The sequence below is a fragment of the Lacerta agilis genome, chromosome 8 (assembly GCF_009819535.1).
Source record: "Lacerta agilis isolate rLacAgi1 chromosome 8, rLacAgi1.pri, whole genome shotgun sequence".
Taxonomy (NCBI): domain Eukaryota; kingdom Metazoa; phylum Chordata; class Lepidosauria; order Squamata; family Lacertidae; genus Lacerta; species Lacerta agilis.
Window position 1 is genome coordinate 4,100,764 of NC_046319.1, and position 20,532 is coordinate 4,121,295.

General features: G+C 45.9%; 1 protein-coding gene across 3 annotated transcripts in view; it reads right to left on the reverse strand.

The window, feature by feature from the left end:
• The window catches only part of LOC117052295 (tetraspanin-15-like), an 88,320-nt gene that overhangs the window by 42,962 nt on the left and 24,826 nt on the right, over positions 1 to 20,532 (reverse strand). For 2 of the 3 annotated variants that reach the window (XM_033159103.1, XM_033159101.1), the window contains exons 3-4: positions 9,544 to 9,618; positions 4,110 to 4,205 (exon numbers count right to left, since the gene is read on the reverse strand). In XM_033159103.1, coding sequence (XP_033014994.1) covers positions 4,110 to 4,205; positions 9,544 to 9,618 — 171 coding nt within the window. The remainder of the gene's footprint in view (positions 1 to 4,109; positions 4,206 to 9,543; positions 9,619 to 20,532) is intronic. The other variant, XM_033159102.1, reaches the window with a different exon arrangement.

Genomic DNA, 20,532 nt, shown 5'->3' on the forward strand with positions numbered 1-20,532 from the left:
AAAATCTCCCCTTAAAAACACACACAACAAAAGTCTTCAAGAGAGTCTGAAAAGAAAACAGAGACCGCACCTGTCTGATATATATAACGAGAGGGAGTTTCGAGGTGGTGTATACATCTATTCTAGGAGCAACCTGGCATGTCTCCACACCAAGACAAAACTGGCAGATCCTTATCTAAGAGATATCATCTACAGAGACTCATCAACCATTTTGCCCATGCCTGCATGGAGTTCAGCCTTACAATAAGCCTGACGAAGAGCAGCATCCTGGGTCAGAACATCACCAGCACTCCATGCATCAGCACTGGTGACCTCATGCTTGAGGTGGCAGCTCCACCATAACCAGCAACTCCTCCATCGATACTGAGCTGGACAAGCATATTAGCAAGGCTGCTATGGCAATGGCTTGTCTCCCCAAAAGGGAGAATCTGATGCTAATGTCCCATACCAAGAGGAAGGTCTTGCAGGCTTACCTGATGAGCACGCTGCTTTATGGAAGTGAGCCTTGGGCAACTTCCAACCCTCAGGAGTGACACCTCAATGCCTTCTACATGCGCTGTGTCAGGAGGAATTTGGGTATCACAAGGCAGGACAGAGTTTCAAACCAAGATGCGCTCTCCCAAGCCCACATTCCCAGCACGTTTGCGCTCTTGTCTCAGTGATGTCTACTCTGGCTTGGTCATGTCTACAGAATGGAAGATGGCAGGATCCCCGAGGATGTGCTTTACCGGGAGATGGTTTCAGGCACGGAACAACTCTGTGTTATAAAGATGTCTGCAAATGTGACATGAAGGTTGGCAAAATTAACCCCTTGCAGACAACTGCAGCACCTGGGGACAGACAGTCAGGTTGTGTATCCACAGCAGTGACCCGAGAAGGAATGACTGTTGGGAGGAGTGCGGAAAGAAGAAACGCCATGGTGCACATGTAACAGCAAAACTTTCATCTACCCCAGGTGCAACAAAACATGTCTCTCCCATATCAGTCTCTACAGCCACAGCAGGCGCTGTTAACTCTCCAATGGTTTGACTTCACCCCCTAAGGCACAGTCCTCCATTGTCTCCCAAGACAGACAGGTGCCACTGATAATATAACATGATGGACTTCTTGATGTCCATCATGTTATAGAAAAATGGTATACAAATTACCAATATATAAAAGGATGTCATATAGAGGAGGGAGAAAGGTTGTTTTCTGCTGCTCCAGAGAAGCGGACACGGGGCAATGGATTCAAACTACAAGAAAGAAGATTCCACCTAAACATTAGGAAGAACTTCCTGACAGTAAGAGCTGTCCGACAGTGGAATTTGCTGCCAAGGAGTGTGGTGGAGTCTCCTTCTTTGGAGGTCTTTAAGCAGAGGCTTGACAGCCATCTGTCAGGAATGCTTTGATGGTGTTTCCTGCTTGGCAGGGGGTTGGACTGGATGGCCCTTGTGGTCTCTTCCAACTCTAGGATTCTATTCTATGATTCTATGAGATGTTATTTGCAGGGCTTTTTCTTCTGCAGAGTACAGCAACCAGTTGGGTATATAAGGGGTTATTCCTACATTGCAGGGGTTGGACTAGATGGCCCTTTGGATCTCTTCCACCTCTGCAATCCTATTATTCTATGAGAATCTTCTAGGTATCCTGGTAACAAGCTGTATAGGGCTTTGTACACCAGCACCTTGAATTAAGCCCAGTAGCTAACAGGTAGCCTGTGCAAGTCTTTAAGTAGTGGAGTGACACTTAAAGGATTACTGAGAAGCAAATTGAGACTTCTAGTAAATGGCTGTGTTTTAGGAAGGCAGATTACCTCATCATCATAATCACTTTTAATTTGTATACCATTTTTCTATTTCACAATACTCAGGGCAGTTTACAAGCTGAAGAAACGAAGAATGTACACCTTATAACAATCTACCGGTAATCCAATACAAAAAAGTTATAATAAAACATAATTTTAAAATAAGCAATTTACAGCAAATAAAGTAATACTCAACAATCCATAAGAATAGTATAGAATAATATTAAATATCAGCATATAAAAAATTAAACAGAAATCCACTCTTAACAATTGTAATAAATAATTACTAAACTATAATCAATAAAACAACAAGTCACAGTGCATAAAATAATACAATACAAATTGAGAAGCAGAGACTGAAGGGTGGGGCAAGGCAGGTGGAAGAATTCAAATTCTGCTCATTTGAAAAGCAGAAACTCCTTACACTGCAAGAAGATCAAACCTATCCATTCTGAAGGAAATCAACCCTGAGTGCTCACTGGAAGGACAGATCCTGAAGCTGAGGCTCCAGTACTTTGGCCACCTCATGAGAAGAGAAGACTCCCTGGAAAAGACCCTGGTGTTGGGAAAGATGGAGGGCACAAGGAGAAGGGGACGACAGAGGACGAGATGGTTGGACAGTGTTCTCGAAGCTACCAACATGAGTTTGACCAAACTGCAGGAGGCAGTGGAAGACAGGAGTGCCTGGCATGCTCTGGTCCATGGGGCCACGAAGAGTCGGACACGACTAAACGGCTAAACAACAACCACACACACACTTGCATAGACAATCACAGGACTTTGTTTTTCCACAATATTTGCTCTACTGATGAAAGATGAAGATGTCAAACTTTATCATGTACTCAATTGGTAATTAATGATACACACAAGAACAAAACAAAGCATAATGTTTGCTTAGCTTTGTTGGCCAGTTTTGAACACAGCAGCAATCTGCAGTTGCAAAAAACACTGTTGGAGTAATCAGGAACATTTCCTCCCAAAATGCTTGATTGGCTTATCTCTTTGTAAAAGAGTGAAGGAATAGTCACTGGGAGTTGGGATGGAGAAATCGGTCAATTTCAGTTTCTCTTGGCTTCTACTTTCCCCAGATTTTAAGTCTGCTCCCTGAATTTCCATGTCAGCTTTCAATTTATACTTTTGGAAATACCTGTCAGAATTCTAGTGGGCATCTTTCCTACAGTACACATTTTTGTGGACAATCTTGCAAGCAATTCCCCCTAACATAATGTTTCTGTATGTTATTTGGATGCAGAGTGTAAGGCAAGGTTTAGTGTGGACCCAGGGAAGTCCCAAGTTCACCTAATAGCCAAGTTACAGGGAACCAGGCAGAGGGCCTTCTCGGTAGTGGCACCCGCCCTGTGGAACACCCTCCCACCAGATGTCAAAGAGAAAACCAACTACCAGACTTTTAGGAGACATCTGAAAGCAGCCCTGTTTAGGGAAGTTTTTAATGTTTAATAGATTATTGTATTTTAACATTCTGTTGGAAGCCGCCCAGAGTGGCTGGGGAAACCCAGCCAGATGGGCGGGGAATGAATGAATGAATGAATGAATAAATAAATAAATTATTATTATTATTATTATTATTATTATTATTATTATTATTATTATTATTATACCCCCCTGGTGTATGCACAGTTGACTACAACAACCTGGCACTCGGCTTAGAGGCCTTTAAGCATGAGTGGAAAACTGTGCAAACCCCTGCCTCACCACATATCATTTGACGCCACCTCTGTTATACCTGTGCTGGATACTCTACATGTACAGAAACCATTTTAGAGCCAGAATGGACCTCAGAATCCATCCTAGAATGTACATTCCACTCTAGAGGAACCAGCAGGCCAATCTCGATTTGTTCTGGGGTCATTTTGTACACAGCCTGCTAATAACAGAATTGTTATTAGTCATCTATTCTAACCTCCTGTGATGCAGGAATCATAACTAAGGTTGGAAGATGGCCTTCCAACCTCTGTTAAAAAACTTCTGGTAAAGGACAGTCCACCACCTTCCCAGGTCATTTGTTCCACTGTTTAACAGTTCTTACCATCAGAAAGTTCCTCCTAATGTTGAGTTGGAATCTCCTTTCTTGCAACTTAAATCCAGTTGTTCAGGTCCTACCCTCTGGGGAGCAGCAGAAAACAAGCTTGCTCCTTCAATGTGACAGCCCTTTAGATATCAGAGGATGGCTCTCATAACACCTCCCAGTCTCCTCTTTACCAGCTAAACATACCCAACTCCCTCGTCAGCCTTGGTTCCCAGACCCCACCCTACCCAGCCCCACTAATACTTTATGCTCATACTGAGAAAAACAAAAACTTACCTTTTGTTGGACAAAGTCCAAAATATTCTTGAAGTCCAAATCATCATAGTAGTGTCTTATCCCATCCTGCACAGTGGAATGGAAAACTGCATTCATCTGGAAAGAAGCAAAGTCCCAAATGTGAGAGAAAGAAGACGAGGAGGAGGAGGAGGAGGAAGAAGAAGAAGAAGAAGAAGAGTTTGGATTTGATATCCCGCTTTTCACTACCCGAAGGAGTCTCAAAGCAGCTAACATTCTCCTTTCCCTTCCTCCCCCATAACAAACACTCTGTGAGGTGAGTGGGGCTGAGAGACTTCAGAGAAGTGTGACTAGCCCAAGGTCACCCAGCAGCTGCATGTGGAGGAGCGGAGACGTGAACCCGGTTCACCAGATTACAAGACTACCGCTCTTAACCACTACACCACACTGGCTCTCCCAACAACAGATATGAAGTTAGCAAGGAAAGGCCTTCACACAACATTGCAAGGTTTGGTGCAATCTCCCTTGCAGGGACAACAAATGATGTGCTGTCAGATCATCAGTTGCTAAACAACTCTCACCCCCAGAAAGCAATAGTACAGTGGTACCTTGGTTTAAGAACAGCCCTGTTTACGAACTAGTTGGTATATGAACTCTGCAAAACTGGAAGTAGTGTTCCGGTTAGCAAACTATCTTGGTCTACAAACGGAAGCCGAACGGTGGAAGGGTACCGGCGGCTGGAGGCCTCATTAGGGAAAGCGCGCCTTGGTTTAAGAACGGATGTCCGGAACGGATTAAGTTCGTAAACCGAGGTACCACTGTACTGGCTATAGAAAGGCAGTGCTTTGAAATAATCACGATCCATTTCTCTGACCTTTTAGACCACAAGCATTTTCATAAACACAACAGGAAGAGGCTTGGCACTTTCTACAGAGATGGTGCCCTGAGGCCATCAGGGTTTACTCCTGGTGCAATGGACAAGTGCTGGAGTTGCAAGTCTTAGCACAGCTCCTCTTCTGACCAGGCAGATACTTTGTTATGTGCCCAGTGAGATTTGTGGGGTACAGAACCTGGAACTGAGGCAGGTAACCTGCTGCCATTCTGCCACTGACCAGGGTCGGCATCAGAGGACCTGGGAAAGCTCTCAGTACAGAGAGCTGGACTTGTTCCCATAAGGCCCAAAGCCCAGCTGAGCTCTTATATTCTGGGGAACCGGGTTCGCGTCTCCGCTCCTCCACATGCAGCTGCTGGGTGACCTTGGGCTAGTCACACTACCTTTGGGTAGTGATAAAGCGGGATATCAAATCCAAACTCTTCTTCTTCTTCTTCCTTTGTGAAGGGGTCTCCTTTGTGTTTGAAAAATGGGTCACGGGACACACTGCAAAGGGTCTCTCCTGTAACTGGGCACAACTAAGCAACTAAAACTTAGTTCCTCTGAATACAAGCAAAGTCCCCATGTGAAGGACACCATCTTTTTTTTTTTAAGACACCCCCATTCTTTCAATAGCCTTGATTCCGCAAAAGAACCTCCCCTCTCCATGACATCTATGAACACATTTGTAAGAACCCACACACTGTAGGTCCTGTGCTGCATTTTGTGTCCTGAATCCAACCATGGAACTTGAGAAAAATATGCAAATGAATAAGCAAAGTGATGGTTGGGGTGGGGGGTGGGAGGCTGCTCTGCATGGGGCACCGACATTGCTTTTCAATTTTTAAGCAGTTGCTTTTGATAAATTTAATTAAATTATGCACATAGCAAAATTTGCAAAAACAAAAAAGATACATATATAGAGGAAAACCCAAGGTGGGTGCAATCAAAGATTATTCCCATATATTCCTAGAGAACATACCCTTGGGGTTATTTTGACACGGCAGATGCTTCGAATTAAGCAGTAATTGAATCTAAAATGCATTTCACAAATACTTCAGAAGGTTCCTGCATCCCTCAAAGCTGAGCCCCTAATGCCTGAGGAGTTACCTTCTGAAGGAGCATTTGCCGTATGACTTCTGACAAAGCCCCACCAGACACGAACCCGGAGAAATATTAATGAAAAGAAGCTGTTTGGGGTTTTTGTTTTTTTAGTTTTTTGCTTAAACACACAAATTCACCAACTTACTTGGCCTAATTAATTCTGACATGAAAATTACAGAGGTTGGGTGAGCTGAAGAATAAATGCGAATACAAAGAAGAAGAATCTGACAGAGCCAGGGAGAAGTGAAGGCATGTCAAGGTGGAAAACATAAAGAATATTTTTTATGAAACCCCCCCCCCCCAAAAAAAAACCTGTATCCCAAACACAAAACACAAAATGTCAGTTTCAACACTTCCATACTTAAGATGAGGCTGACAGGTATTCCCCCCCCCCTTTAAATCCCCAACATTAACTTAAAGGAAAACCACATACACAAAAATTCAATTGTCTCATAGCTGACAACCTTGCCAACCTTCTAAAAAGACAGTCAATCTCCTGCCCAAGCAGTTGACTCCCCCAGGGCAGTTCCTACATTCATTTGGAGAACAGAGCCATCACACATTTTGTTTCCTAGTCAGGCATGAACAGTGGGCAGCACAAGATCTCAGCTGCAAATACAGGTTAGAAATCTGGACGGATGAGATTTAAAAACACAAGGACCTAAGTTGAGTCTGCTGAATCAGGACAGTGGCCAATCTAGTCCAGCATCCTTTTCTCACAGCCATTGTGGCTAGTAGCTATCTGCATGGGGAAAACCCTGAAACCCTCCTTGCTGCCTTTCTAGGTGTGTATTCCCAAAACGCTGGGACTTCCGAACATGGGAAGAGGAGCTCGTGGGTGGGTGCCTGTGCATGCACGTGAGCAGAGGAGACAGCTGGCACCCTCCAACACTGCTTGCCTCAACTTGGTGGCTCTGAAGCACAGCAGCTAGACCCTGGACCTGTTTGCCACAAAATATGTCAGCTGCCTAGAGTTATGAGGGGCTGACTCCTAGTGCTGCTTCTTCACCTCTCTGAGTCTGTGTATGTCATTAAAAATAAATAAATGCTGGTTGTTGTTGTTGTTTAGTTGTGTCTGACTCTTCGTGACCCCATGGACCAGAGCACGCCAGGCACGCCTATCCTTCACTGCCTCTCGCAGTTTGGCCAAACTCATGTTAGTCGCTTCGAGAACACTGTCCAACCATCTCATTCTCTGTCGTCCCCTTCTCCTTGTGCCCTCAATCTTTCCCAACATCAGGGTCTTTTCTAGGGAGTCTTCTCTTCTCATGAGGTGGCCAAAGTATTGGAGCCTCAGCTTCAGGATCTGTCCTTCTAGTGAGCACTCAGGGCTGATTTCCTTCAGAATGGATAGGTTTGATCTTCCTTCAGTCCATGGGACTCTCAAGAGTTTCCTCCAGCACCATAATTCAAAAGCATCAATTCTTCGGTGATCAGTCTTCTTTATGGTCCAGCTCTCACTTCCATACATCACTACTGGGAAAACAATAGCTTTAACTATATGGACTTTGTCGGCAAGGTGATGGCTCTGCTTTTTAAGATGCTGTCTAGGTTTGCCATTGCTTTTCTCCCAAGAAGCAAGCATCTTTTAATTTCGTGACTGCTGTCACCATCTGCAGTGATCATGGAACCCAAGAAAGTAAAATCTCTCACTGCCTCCATTTCTTCCCCTTCTATTTGCCAGGAGGTGATGGGACCAGTGGCCATGATCTTAGTTTTTTTTTTTATGTTGAGCCTCAGACCATATTTTGTGCTCTCCTCTTTCATAGTGTGTGCCTTGCAACAACGAAAACCATCTAATGCCCTAAACAGGCACCAGGCAGCATGTCCAGCATCTGACCAAATTAATCTAACAACCCTAACCTGCAGATTCTGCTATTCAGTGCTCACCTCTGCTCTAGGCAAATAGATATAAAACAAGCCATGTTATTTACAGAATTGTTAAGGACTTGGGAGTGAAAAGCACCCTGTAATTGTTGCTTTCTCAGTATTTGTTACACACTTTGCATCCATGAGAACCTGAAGCTCCTTGATAAGAACCTAAGTAGAGTCTGGTGGATCAGGCCAATGGCTCACCTAGTCCAGCATCTTCTTCTCACAGAGGCTGACCAGATGCCTGTGGGAAACCAGCAAGAAGGATTTAAGCACAAGAGCCCACTCCCTCCTGTGGTTTCCAGCAACTGGGGTTCAGAAGCATGGCTGCCTCTGAATGTGGAGGGCACAGCATGGCCATCATGGCTAGTAGCCACCAACAGCCCTCTCCTCCATCAATTTGTCTTATCCTCTTGTCAGGGAACTGTCCCAGGCGCAGCGCGAGGTGGTGGAAGGGCTCTCAGGATGCTACAGAGGGCCCCGGTCCCACCTGACCAGCAGCACCTCTTCTGGCAGCGGAGGGAGCAGCGGGGCTTCCAGCAGGGAAGGGCATGCGTTTCAGGGAATGGAGGGTAGCGGCTCTGAGGATGCTGAAAAGACCCTGCACTCCCGTAATCCAAGGGGCAATGAAAGAGACACACAGCTTCTGTCGCCCCAACGGCGTCGAGGGGTGAAACGAAAGGATGGGAGGCTGGGTTTTCGTATACCAAAACTTTTTTGTTGGGGGCAGAACCGGAAGGGGCCATTCCCGGATTCTACCGACGCTTGATACAGGCATGAACTTATTAGCTCTGCACTGTACATAGTTTGCACAATAAAATTATTAAAGGAAAACTCAGAGTTTTGCCTGCTTACTCATGAGCAACTAACCGAGGACCTTACACCTCGGTTAGTCATTCAGATTGATGGCTCTCACTGTCTCCTGGGGAAGCCAGTTCCATGGTTTAACTATGCATTGCATAAAGAAGGACTTCCTTTTATCCATCTTGGATCTTCCAACATTCATCTTCATTGGATGTCCATGACCTCTCATGTTATGGAGAGAGATTAAAAAAATTATCTGCCCTGCTACTTAGTGCTCACCTCTTCCCTAAGCAAACAGATGGAAAACAAGCAGTATAACTTATGGAGTCATTTTGAGCCTGGGAGTGATTTTGGGAGCCACAGCATTCATGACACACTTTGCATCCATGAGCACTTGGACCTCCTTGTTCTTTTTGTTGCTTTTAAGAAGGAAGGTGGATTTCTATGGGCAGGGCAGGTGCTGTGCTATGGAGCAGGATCTGTGCACTCCTGGTTGTGCAACACCTGCTGCTCCTGTCTATATCCTGGTGCCAGCCTGAAACAATGCAGAAATGATTTCTCCAAGTTCTGCAGTTTCATAGGGCAGAGATAAATTTCAGTCTGAAAAAAAGAGGAGAACAAAGTGTGGAGAAAAGAGCTCAGCATTCAATCATACACCTAATCGCTCTGACATGGCTGTTAAGTTATGCACACGCTGAAAAATTACTTGGGTAAAAAAACAAACCTGCCAGTCCTTCACATTCACAGCCCACTGAACAAGATGATCTCCAGTCTCTCCTAAAGGGGTCAAAACACACACTGTAATTACTCGTGTGGGAGGCTCACCTGCTTTTCAAAGATTATTTCGATAAACAGCAGCAGCAGCTCAGTAATAAAGATGGCCAACAGGACCCAGAAGAACTAGGCAGAAAAGAGAGAAGGGTGGGGAAGAGAAGTGGATTTTGTATTTATTTAAGAGGTCACAAAAACCATGAATAACTCCCCACCCCTGATACTATAAGTCAGGTGAACACCAAACTGGATGCCCATCAGTCCTAGCTGCCATAGCTGTGCTCTCCCACCTGACACCCTATGGCTGTGCTGAAATAGGAACTAGACACAGAACGTTCTCCCCATCCCCCCTCCACCCTGGGCAGTTCAGCTCCACACATTTCCCCTCCTATCCACCCTTGGCTTTTAAATCAGGTGATTGCATTTAAGAGAGGGCCTCAGGCAGTGATGTCTGGTATGAAAACTGGGGTGAAGGTGGGTCCATTTTCACCTGTGAAATGTTGGTGGACAGGGTTGTGTCATCATCTTTATCATCACCCACTCAACCTGTACCAGCAGGTACAGGGGCATCTTAAAAAGGTAAAGGGAGCCCTGACCATTAGGTCCAGTCGAGTCTGACTCTGGGGTTGTGGCGCTCATCTCGCGTTAATGGCCGAGGGAGCCGGCGTACAGCTTCCGGGTCATGTGGCCAGCATGACAAAGCCACTTCTGGTGAACCAGAGCAGTGCACGGAAACTCCGTTTACCTTCCTGCCAGAGCAGTACCTATTAATCTACTTGCACTTTTGACGTGCTTTCGAACTGCTAGGTGGGCAGGAGCTGGGACTGAGCAACGGGAGCTCACCCCGTCGCGGGGATTCAAACCGCCGACCTTCTGACCAGCTTTGCCTAGGCTCTGTGGTTTAACCCACAGCGCTACCCACGTCTTACAACATCTTACAACAATTTAAAATTCAGGATTAAAAACTGTTAAAACAGATTACAGTCATTGGAATATGATGGGCTGCGAAAGCTCTCATCATGGGAGTCAAAGGCCAGCACCTCTAAACTCCTCAAGAAGGAACTGGCTCCATCTTCTTCATCCTTGTCAACCCATCCCAAACATGTTGCTTCCCTGCCCTCCCCCATCCTTCCTGGGCAAAGTGGGGGACAACATTTTATTTGTGTCTTGGGCAAAGCTAGGGGCTTCTATCCTCCCACAAGCAGAGGAGGATTTAGGGGTGCGCAACCATCTTGGTCCACTGGGCACAGAGCCTCAGGGGCACTGCAATTATGATGCAGATTGAAAGGCAAGAGGTGGGGGGGGGCAAATTTTGGCACTGCACAGGGTGCCACGGAAATTTAAGACCCCAAGGTCAGCCACTGCCATCAGCCCCGGCATTCTATGGTTATGCTGGTTGCGGCTGCTGGGAGTCGCAGTGCAAAGGACCCAGCAGGGATCTAGGATGGGTATAAACTTGATATAAACAGATCAAGACAAACCAAATTGGTCACATTTTTCTTCTGCTTACATCAGACTAACATTCCTAAGACAATGCAAGCATTTGCACAAGCCAAGACACATAAATTAGGGCACTCCCAAGTTATCTTCCCCTTGCTGCAAATTCAGCATGCTGTGGAATGGAAGGAAACCTCCTGCATAAAACCACAAAATGAGATGTCGAAGCACCAAATATTCAGATGACACCAAACTGGGAGGGGCAGCTAATGCTGCTTAAGACAGAATCAGGATTCAAAACCACACTAACAGATTGGAGAACTGGACCAAAATTAACAACATGAATGTTAATAGGGGCAAATGTAAGGTTCTACACTTAGGAAGGAAGAAACAGCTGCACAAATATAAAATGGGGGACAGGGGGACACCTGTATTGCCAGTAGTACATGTGAAAAGGATCTAAGGGTCTTAGTAGACTACAAGCTTAACATGAATCAACAGTTCCAGTTACGGGTAGGTAGCTGTGTTGGTCTGCCATAGTAAAATAAAAAATAAAAAAATCCTTCCAGTAGCACCTTAGAGACCAAACAAACTTAGTTGGTCTCTAAGGTGCTACTGGAAGGATTTTTTTTATTTTTTATTTTGTTATGAATCAACAGTGTGATGCAGTAGCAAAAACAAACAAACAAAAACAGATCAAGGGAAGTAATAGTACTGTTCTGTTCTGTTCTGTTGTGGTCAGACCACAGATGAAGTCCTATGTCCAGTTCTGGGCACCACAATTTTAAAAGGATATTGACAAGCTGGAAGGGCGACCAAGATGATCAGGGGTCTAGAAAACAAGCCTCATGAGGAACGGATAAGGGAAATGGGTGTATTTAACCTGGATAAGAGGAAAATGAGAGGAGTTATGGTAGCCATCTTCAAATATCTTAAGGGCTGTCACATCGAAGGTGGAGCAAGCTTGTTTTTTCCTGCTCTGGAGGGTAGGACCCAAACCAACACATTCCAAGTTACAAGAAAAGAGATTCTGACTAAGCATCAGGAAATACTTTCTGACAGTGAGAGCTGATTGACAGTGGAACAGTTTCCCTCAGAAGGTGGCGGACGCTCCTTTGGAGGTTTTTAAGCAGATGTTGGATGGCTATCTGTCATGGATGCTTTAGTTGAGATTCCTCCCTTGCAGGGGGTTAGACTAGATGATCATCAGGGTTCCTTCCAACTCTACCATTCTATGATTCAAATGTTGTTTTAAACTGCATTGCCTTTGCTCTTCACTAACTGAATTCTAGCATTATCATGGTCGGAACAGGGAGAGCTGAAAACATTCTTGCCTTGATAAGGCCATAGCCATAACTTCAGGCTCCAGCTTCCTCCTGGACTTGACATAGGTAGTTTACAAACTGAGAGCTAGTCTTGAAAGCTAGCTCCTTCCCCTCCTCTGGCACTGAGTCACATTACATGATGTGCACCAATCACAAATCACAGCTCCCTTCAAAACCACAGATCCGAACCATGTTTTGAAGGGAGTTTGCAAACTAGCTTATGAGGAAACAAGGTACCTGTAGCAAAACAGCTTGTCACACCTTGGTTTTCGAACAGCTTAGTTCTCGAACATTTTGGCTCCTGAACGCCACAAACCTATAAGTGACTGTTCCGGTCTGCGAACTATTTTTGGAAGCTGAACGCCTGACGCGGCTTCTGGGGCTTCTGATTGGCTGCAGGAGCTTCCTGCAGCCAATCAGAAGCCGCACTCTGGTTTCCGAATGTTTTGGAAGTCGAACAGACTTCCGGAACGGATTCCGTTCAACTTCCAAGGTACGACTGTAGTGGAAAGCTGTACTTAACGCTGAACCAAGAAAGAGGGTAAAGAGAGTACATGGTTATTAGGCTGATTCTTAATTGTTCGCTTCAACCCCTCTTGACAGTGATCCTGCATGACCTTCATATTAGGCTGGAACCCTCTAATCTTTGCATTCTTTTGTGACAAGAGACATCATCTTCCATTTGCTAAGGGGGCCAAATTCAGCAGAGCTTCTTGGAGGATTAATTTGGCTCAATTGCCTGGCAATAACATTACCTGCTAAGTAAGGAAAAGAAATTTGGTTGAAGTTCAAAACAGACGAGATAGTTAATAAAGGGTTCAGCTACCAATTTATCACCTTCTCAATGGGACAGGAGAACAGGAACAAATCCCTCATTCCATTAAACACAAACTGCCACCAGCCATCCTTAAGAAGCCCGTCAGTTCCAGCTTCGACAATAAATTACAGACTGTTCCAGCACTGAGTTCGGGGCCAAAATTAATCACTTTGCAGTGCCTGCTTCCACAATAACCCAGGGAGAGTATTTAACTGCTTGCTTTTAATTTCATTTAACTTGGCTGGGTTTACCACAGGAGAAAAGAATTCAGCAACGGGGAGAGAAGCTTGTTGTCAGACAGAGCTGCAACTGAACATGGCTCAAATAACATTTTGATATGAGAGTAGAAGCTGTTGCTTAGCCTTGGAAAAGCTTTTGTGTAAAGAACAGCGAAAATTTAAAAGGTGTTAAGAAGTCTCTACTGCACTGGCTGAAGTCTTGAGCTCAGAGGCAAAGGCAGTTTCCAGTGCGCCAGAATCTTCTAATTTCCTTGCAAAAAAAAATCAAACAAAAATAAAAAAAATAAAAACAGAGTGCTTTACCAGCTACGGTGTGATGCAGCAGCAAAAAGAGCTAATCCAATTCTAGGCTGCATCAGCAGAAGCACAGTGTCCAGATCAAAAGGATGGCTTTGGTCTGACGCCTCTTGGCCTATGAACAAATATGGCTGCCACCGTGACACAAGGAAGTTGAATACTTGAATTACTTTCCCTTGGCATAATAGGATCGTGTTTTGTAACCTTGTCCCGTTTAAACGTTTTGTCTATGCTACAAATAGTTCTAGTCACTACCTTCCAGACATCCACATACTTGAGGTTTATTTATTTTGGTTTTAGTTTATGTCTATATTTGTTTGACGGTGATCTATAATTGTATATGGGTTGTGTATGCTGCCATCAGATCCTGTTTGATAACGCTGTACTTTGCAGAAGCTTTTCTTGAAAAGGATTTTTCTAGAAGAAGAAGAAGAAGAAGAAGAAGAAGAAGAAGAAGAAGAAGAAGAAGAAGAAGAAGAAATGATTATGTCCAGGGATTATGCACCATTGTTGGAGGTACTGGACCAGGTTTCTGATTCTGAACCTAGGACAAGTGGCCAGGAAGCCTGCAGAACATGGTCAGTACTTTCCCTTTGGGAGGGTGGATGCCTGGGGCAGTGGATGAGCTCATGTGCCTTGCCAGCTGTTGGCCACTGCTCTCGCCAAGCACCTACTGATGGAAGCCGCTGTGCTGGGTTCCAGGGCACCTGGTGCATCTCCATGCCCTGCTCTGAGGAATGGGGTCCCTCTTCAGAGTGAGGCAGTCTCGAGGTAGCGGCTGCTCCTTTGCCATGGCAGCTGGAAATTCTATTAACAGAGAGGAGGAGGAGGAGGAAGAGATGTATTTCACTTCAGGCCTTTCAGCCAGAGGGGACTTTAAGAACATAAGAGGGGCCTGCTGGATCAGTATCCTGTTCTCACAGTGGCCAACCAGATGTCCATGAGAAACCCACAAGCAGAATTCAAGCACAAGAGCATTCTCCCCTCTGGTGGTTCCCAGCAACTGTGATTCAGAAGCATTACTGCCTCCAACAGTGGAGGGCACAGCATAGCCACATGGCTAGTAGCCATCGATAGCCCTCCTCCATGAATTTATCTAATCCTCTTTCAAAGCCATCTAGGCTAGTGGCCAACACTGCCTCCTTTGGGAGGAAGTTCCATGGGTTAACTATGCACTTTCTTCCCCATGGCAGCTGGAAATCCCATGTAAAATTCGGTTATCAGAAAGGAGGGTGAGAAGTATTTAGCTTCAGTCTCACTGTGGAGCTGCAATCACCAGCCTGCCTTGCTGTGCAGGCACACGCAAAAGCCGAATCAGAACAGCACATTCCTTTGTGGGTGAAGTTTGATACCATGGAAGCAAAGGTGGGTGGGGACTGATTCTGACACAGAGACATACTGGCAACTCAATACCTTTTTAGTGGTGCATACAAGGTGCTCTACAATGTCACACTGTGTTGCAGCTGTTGGTCCTTGATTAGGTTGGTGTTCTTTTAAAGTAAATATTGTAAGTTTTCTAGTTCAGTTTGTCCCATTAAATAGGCTGTGCTATTTTGTTCTTTTTGGATCTTCATGACGGCTTCTGACACTATCATTTAAAGTGGTCTTTTCAACATTAAATGGATTCTGTAAATTTTTTACAGTGTCCCTGCAGAGTCTTCGACTCAGAATGTGTGCATCTGGGACCATTAAAAGCATCTACAGAACCAAGACCAAACTCCTCTCCCTATTTAAAACCTGTTGCACCTAAGGACTTTTTCCTTGCACCCATTCCACAGCCTTCTCTGAACCTGAAGCCCTTTGGGTGTTTTGTGCTATGGCTGCCAGCATCAGCACCAGCCAGCTAGAGATCTGCAGAGCAAACAGAAGGCAATAAGGGGGAGGGCAACCAATGCAATGCTTTGGGATGCATTTTCTAGCCCTCTGAAGTCAACTCACAGGCAACAAAGGCTCTGTGCCAGCAAGGCAGACCCACAGCCATGGACTGCCCTCTTCAGTTCCACCCACTGCTTTCAAGAGGAGAGCTGGACTGCTCAGTCTTCATTCAGCTGGAGGGAATCAGACATGCTACTGCCACTTTGGCTGTGGGAACTCACATACGAAGCTGCCATTGGCCCATCTTGCTGAGCACTGCCTCCACTGATGGAAAGGAATTCTCCAGGGTCTCAGGAAGGGATCATAGATACAGAAACAAAGGGCAGCCTAACTCATGGGTCTCCCGCGTGGCCCCTGCATGCAGAAATGTGCCCTCAGAGACCTGCACTGGTGTAAATGATATACAGCTTTTTTCAAGTCTGATTTGGTGGGACGGGTGTGTGAGAGATTGAGTGTGTGAATGAGTGTGTGTGTGTGTGTGTGTGTGTCAGAGAGGGGGAGCGGTGGCAGAGAGAGACTCTCTGTGCTTGTTGGTTGTACCTGTGTGCATGGTACCCACAACAGCTCCTTCAGTTTGCAAATGTGCCCCAGAAGGTTGACCTCTGAGATTGCAAACCTCACTCTGTACTGACTTCAGGCCCTTAACCTTGGCACTTCTCACTTATTATTTGCCCCCTGCAACCACTTGTATGTTAAATGATTATATGCGTACTCAATTTGCATTGCTTTATTCTAGCTTCTTTGCTAAACAGATGCAGATCCTATCTTTTTTCAAAAGTGGTGGAGTAATTGTTTTGTACACAAAGGTGCCAGTCCCCCAAATCTCCAGATATGGGTCAAATTCAAGAGCAGGCTGTTTCACCCTGCTGAAAATTGGGGCATAATTTCAGGAGGGTTGACTTCATGGACTATTTCATGATGCCTCCTTGGAAAGAAGGTGCTTACAGGAGTGACAGGGGCCACTCTTTCCTCACCTGGCATGTTCTCTGGCCTCAGAAAGGGGGGGGGGGGAGGTTTTGCCTGGTGAGCCATCATCCCTCATCCCTGGACCATCCAGGTCAGAAGTTGGCCTTGAGCGATACCTGGTTTTCAACATCATGATTTTTTACCAGCTAGCCATCATGTATATCTTGATATACATTGGACAGTGTTCTCGAAGCTACTAACATGAGTTTGGCCAAACTGCGGGAGGCAGTGAAGGATAGGCGTGCCTGGCATGCTCTGGTCCATGGGGTCACGAAGAGTCGGACACGACTGAACGACTCAACAACAACAACCATATCTTGATGTCTGAAATAAGGAGGGGTGGGCTGGGCTGTCCTTCCCAGCAACGTGCAGGATTGTGGTGCCTCAGCTGAGGAGGGAGGGAGAGAAGAAGCAACCAGGAGAAGGAAGGAAGGAAGGAAGGAAGGAAGGAAGGAAGGAAGGAAGGAAGGAAGGCACAGGCAGAGAGGAAGCACTCTTTCTTAAAGCACCAATACTGCGGTTAAGGGGAGGTGCTAAGGCTGGCACTGTTCTGCCATAGGAGGGATTGGGGAGGGGAAATGCAGCTGAAAGGAAAGGCAGCTAGCCAGCCAGAGGGAGCCAGCTGTGACAGAGCATGGTCCATCTCAGCACTCCCCGCTCTCCTCTCCTTCCTGCCGCTTGGAAGGAAGCAGCCAGCCAATCTCACTTTGGGGGAGGTAAAACGGTATTTGGAAGGCGGCAGCCAGCAATCAGCACACACAGGGACAGGACTTCTCAAATTGCTTGCAATTATACTGCCCCATGGCGTTTTGAAGGCTGTTCGCAATTTATTGCCAGTTAAATATAATGAAACGGTTATCATGATGTGGGCTTCCAACTAGTTTTGAATGATGCCCCTAGTTGGGGCTTTGCTCAAGTCCTCTGACCATGCACTCCTCACTGCCCCCATGCCACAAGAAGGAATGGCTGCAGACCTGAGCAATGGCCCTTGAAAAAACAGGCAGTTTCTCCCCAGGGGCAGGTGTAACAACAGGTCCAGACCAGCCAGCCTTCAGAAGGCCTCAGGATGCTTCACGGTGCCCCTTGGGTGAGTACCAGCAGCCTGCTGTTATCAGAGTGCCCAGTGCCTGCTGTTATCTGGCATGACCTACACTGACTTAACGTATTAGAGGCTCAAGCTGAACTAAGGCCACATTCACACCGCACCTATATGGCGCCACTTTAAACAGTCATGGCTTCACCCAAAGAATTATGGGAGCTGTAGTTTAAAGGTTCTGAAAGTCACCAGGAGACCCCTATTTCCCTCCCAGAGCTATGGTTCCCAGAGTTTCCTTTGATGTACGGTGGGAACTGTAGCTCGGGGAGCAGAATCAGGGTGGATTTGATTTAAATCAAACTGATTTAAATCACGATTTAAATCATGATTTAAATTACTAGTCAGTAAGGTTCAGGGTGGATTTAAATAAAAAAAAATTCAATTTAAATTTTAAAAAATGGTTTTTTTTTTTATTTAAATGCACCCTGAGCCTTACTGACTAGTGATTTAAATCAGTTTGATTTAAATCAAATCCACCCTGAGCAGAATTGGGAGTTTTCTAATAACTCTCAGCATTCTTAACACCCTACAGCTCCCAGAATTCTTTGAGGGAAGCCATGACTGTTTAAAGCGGTATCATAGCAGGAGTGCTGGAATGGCTCCGCTGGTGTGTTTGCACAGAGCCAGCCTTACCCTGCCTTAAGCAGGAGTTGCATTTCTTGTGGGAGACTATTGATGTGGTTCCATCACACCAGATGAGCCACTCCTGCCATTTCCACCAGCAACATGGTAAGCACATCCTTACAGTTTGGGGCCAAAACAGTGGGCTAACTTGAAACACGCACACACACTTTCTCAATTCACCACTGAAGGACTGGGTTGTTTCCTCACTTCATGAGAAAACAACTTCAATCCAAGGAAACTGAGCCTGCGTAAATTCCTGTAGCCCCTGGAGTCTCTCACCGCTTGGAGGTTGGGGTGACGTGTAACAACACTAATATAAGCAGCCCCAAGAGACATCATCTGAGACTGATGACAATAAGGTACAAATTCAAATGTGGATGTGGAAAGGGCAGTGAGATCTTTCCACAACCAAGCAGAGGACGATGGGTGTTTATACTTTCAGCTGCCTTGAAGGATCAGAATCCTGTCTCCATTATATGCCACTACTTCCAAACACAGCCTCCAGATGTGCTTTAGGTTTGAAAAGGAGCCTATCACTAGCTCGCTTCTGTCAGGCTTGACTTGGCTGTTGCAGCCTTTAGGAGGAGTATTTGAGAGCGAAAGGAGGCAGGCAGGCTACTGCCCAGATATCCACACTCTGCTCCACACTGAAAAAACTGAGTGAAGAACACTTTTCTCCTTCATTACACATTTGCAGCTGGAGGCCAGCTAGAATGAAGGAGGCGGGCCACGCCAGACTGACACCAAGGACAAGCAGTGTAACTCTAAAATCCATTATTTATGAAGACGCCGTGCTACTTGCAGAAGCCAGATTCTCACAAGGGAGGAGCAATCCCTTGACTTTACAAAGATCAACCATCTCTGAGATTTAACTAAAAGATCAACTAAAAATCTAGAGACACATCTTGTGCTTTTTCACTCTGTCCTCCCGTGTGTTGGAAAGGATTGCTTCACACAAAGTAAGAGCCAACTCTAAAGAAGGGGTGGGAAAACTTGGGGCCTCTGGGTATTGCTGGACTACAATTCCCATCATCTCTGAGCGCAGGCCATGCTGGCTGGGGCTGGTGGGAGCTGGAGTCAAAATCATCTGAAGGGCATCAACCTGGTTAGTGAAGGCATCGTAAATCAAGAGATCCAAGGAAGCTGAAGCTGCCTTGACACGTACCCAGAGAGATGGAAATTACTTAAGAACATAAGAAGGGCCTGTTGGTTTCTGTTCTCTCAGAAGCCAGTCAGATGCCTGTGGGAAACTCTCAAGCAGAACTTGAGAACAAGAGCACTTTCCCCTCTTGTGGCTTCCAGGTACTGGTATTCAGACACATTGCTGCCTCTAACTGTGGGGGCAGAGCAGAGCCATCCTGGTTAGCAGCCACCAATCGCCCTCTCCTCCATAAATTTGTCTAATCCTCTTTTAATTCCAAGCTGAAGGCCATCACTACCTCCTGTGGAAGTAGCACCTTAAAAAAGGTAAAGGGACCCCTGATCGTTAGGTCCAGACACGGACGGCTCTGGGGTTGCGCTGCTCATCTCGCTTTACTGGCCAAGTGAGCCGACGTACAACTTCCAGGTCATGTGGCCAGCATGACTAAGCCACTTCTGGCGAACCAGGGCAGCATGTGGAAACGCCGTTTACCTTCCTGCCGGAGCGGTACCTATTTATCTACTTGCACTTTGACGTGCTTTCGAACTGCTAGGTGGGCAGGAGCTGGGACCGAGCAACGGGAGCTCACCCCGTCGCAGGATTCGAACCGCCGACCTTCTGATCAGCAAGCCCTAGGCTCTGTGGTTTAACCCACAGTGCCACCCGCGTCCCAAGTAGCACCTCAGAGACCAACTAAGTTTGTTCTTGGTATAAGCTTTCATGTGCATGCACACTTCTTCAGATACACTGAAACTGATTGGCTGCATGAAGAAGTACTTTATTTTATCTGTCCAGAATCTTCCAACATTCAGTTTCATTGCATGTCCACGAGTTCTAGCATTATGAGAGAGGCAGAACAACTATTCTCTATCTACTTTTCTCATGTCGCTGATAATTATCTAAACTTCTCTCATGTCACCTCTTACTCACCTTTCCTCTAAACTAAAAGGTCTCAAACGCTGCAACCTTTCCTTATAGGGGAGTTGCTCCACCTCTGGATCATTTTGGCTGCCCTTTTCTGAACACTTTCCCAACTCTACAATAGCCTTTTTCTCAGGTGAGGTGACCAGAACTGTCGGCCAAATGCAGCTACAGCACGGATTTGTATAATGGCATTATGATACTGGCAGTACCTTTCTTAATGATCCCTAGCACAGGGATTTCTCCTTCATGGATCACTGCCTTGTCGTGGCGAAGGGGCTTGAATAACTCAGGGAAGCTATGAG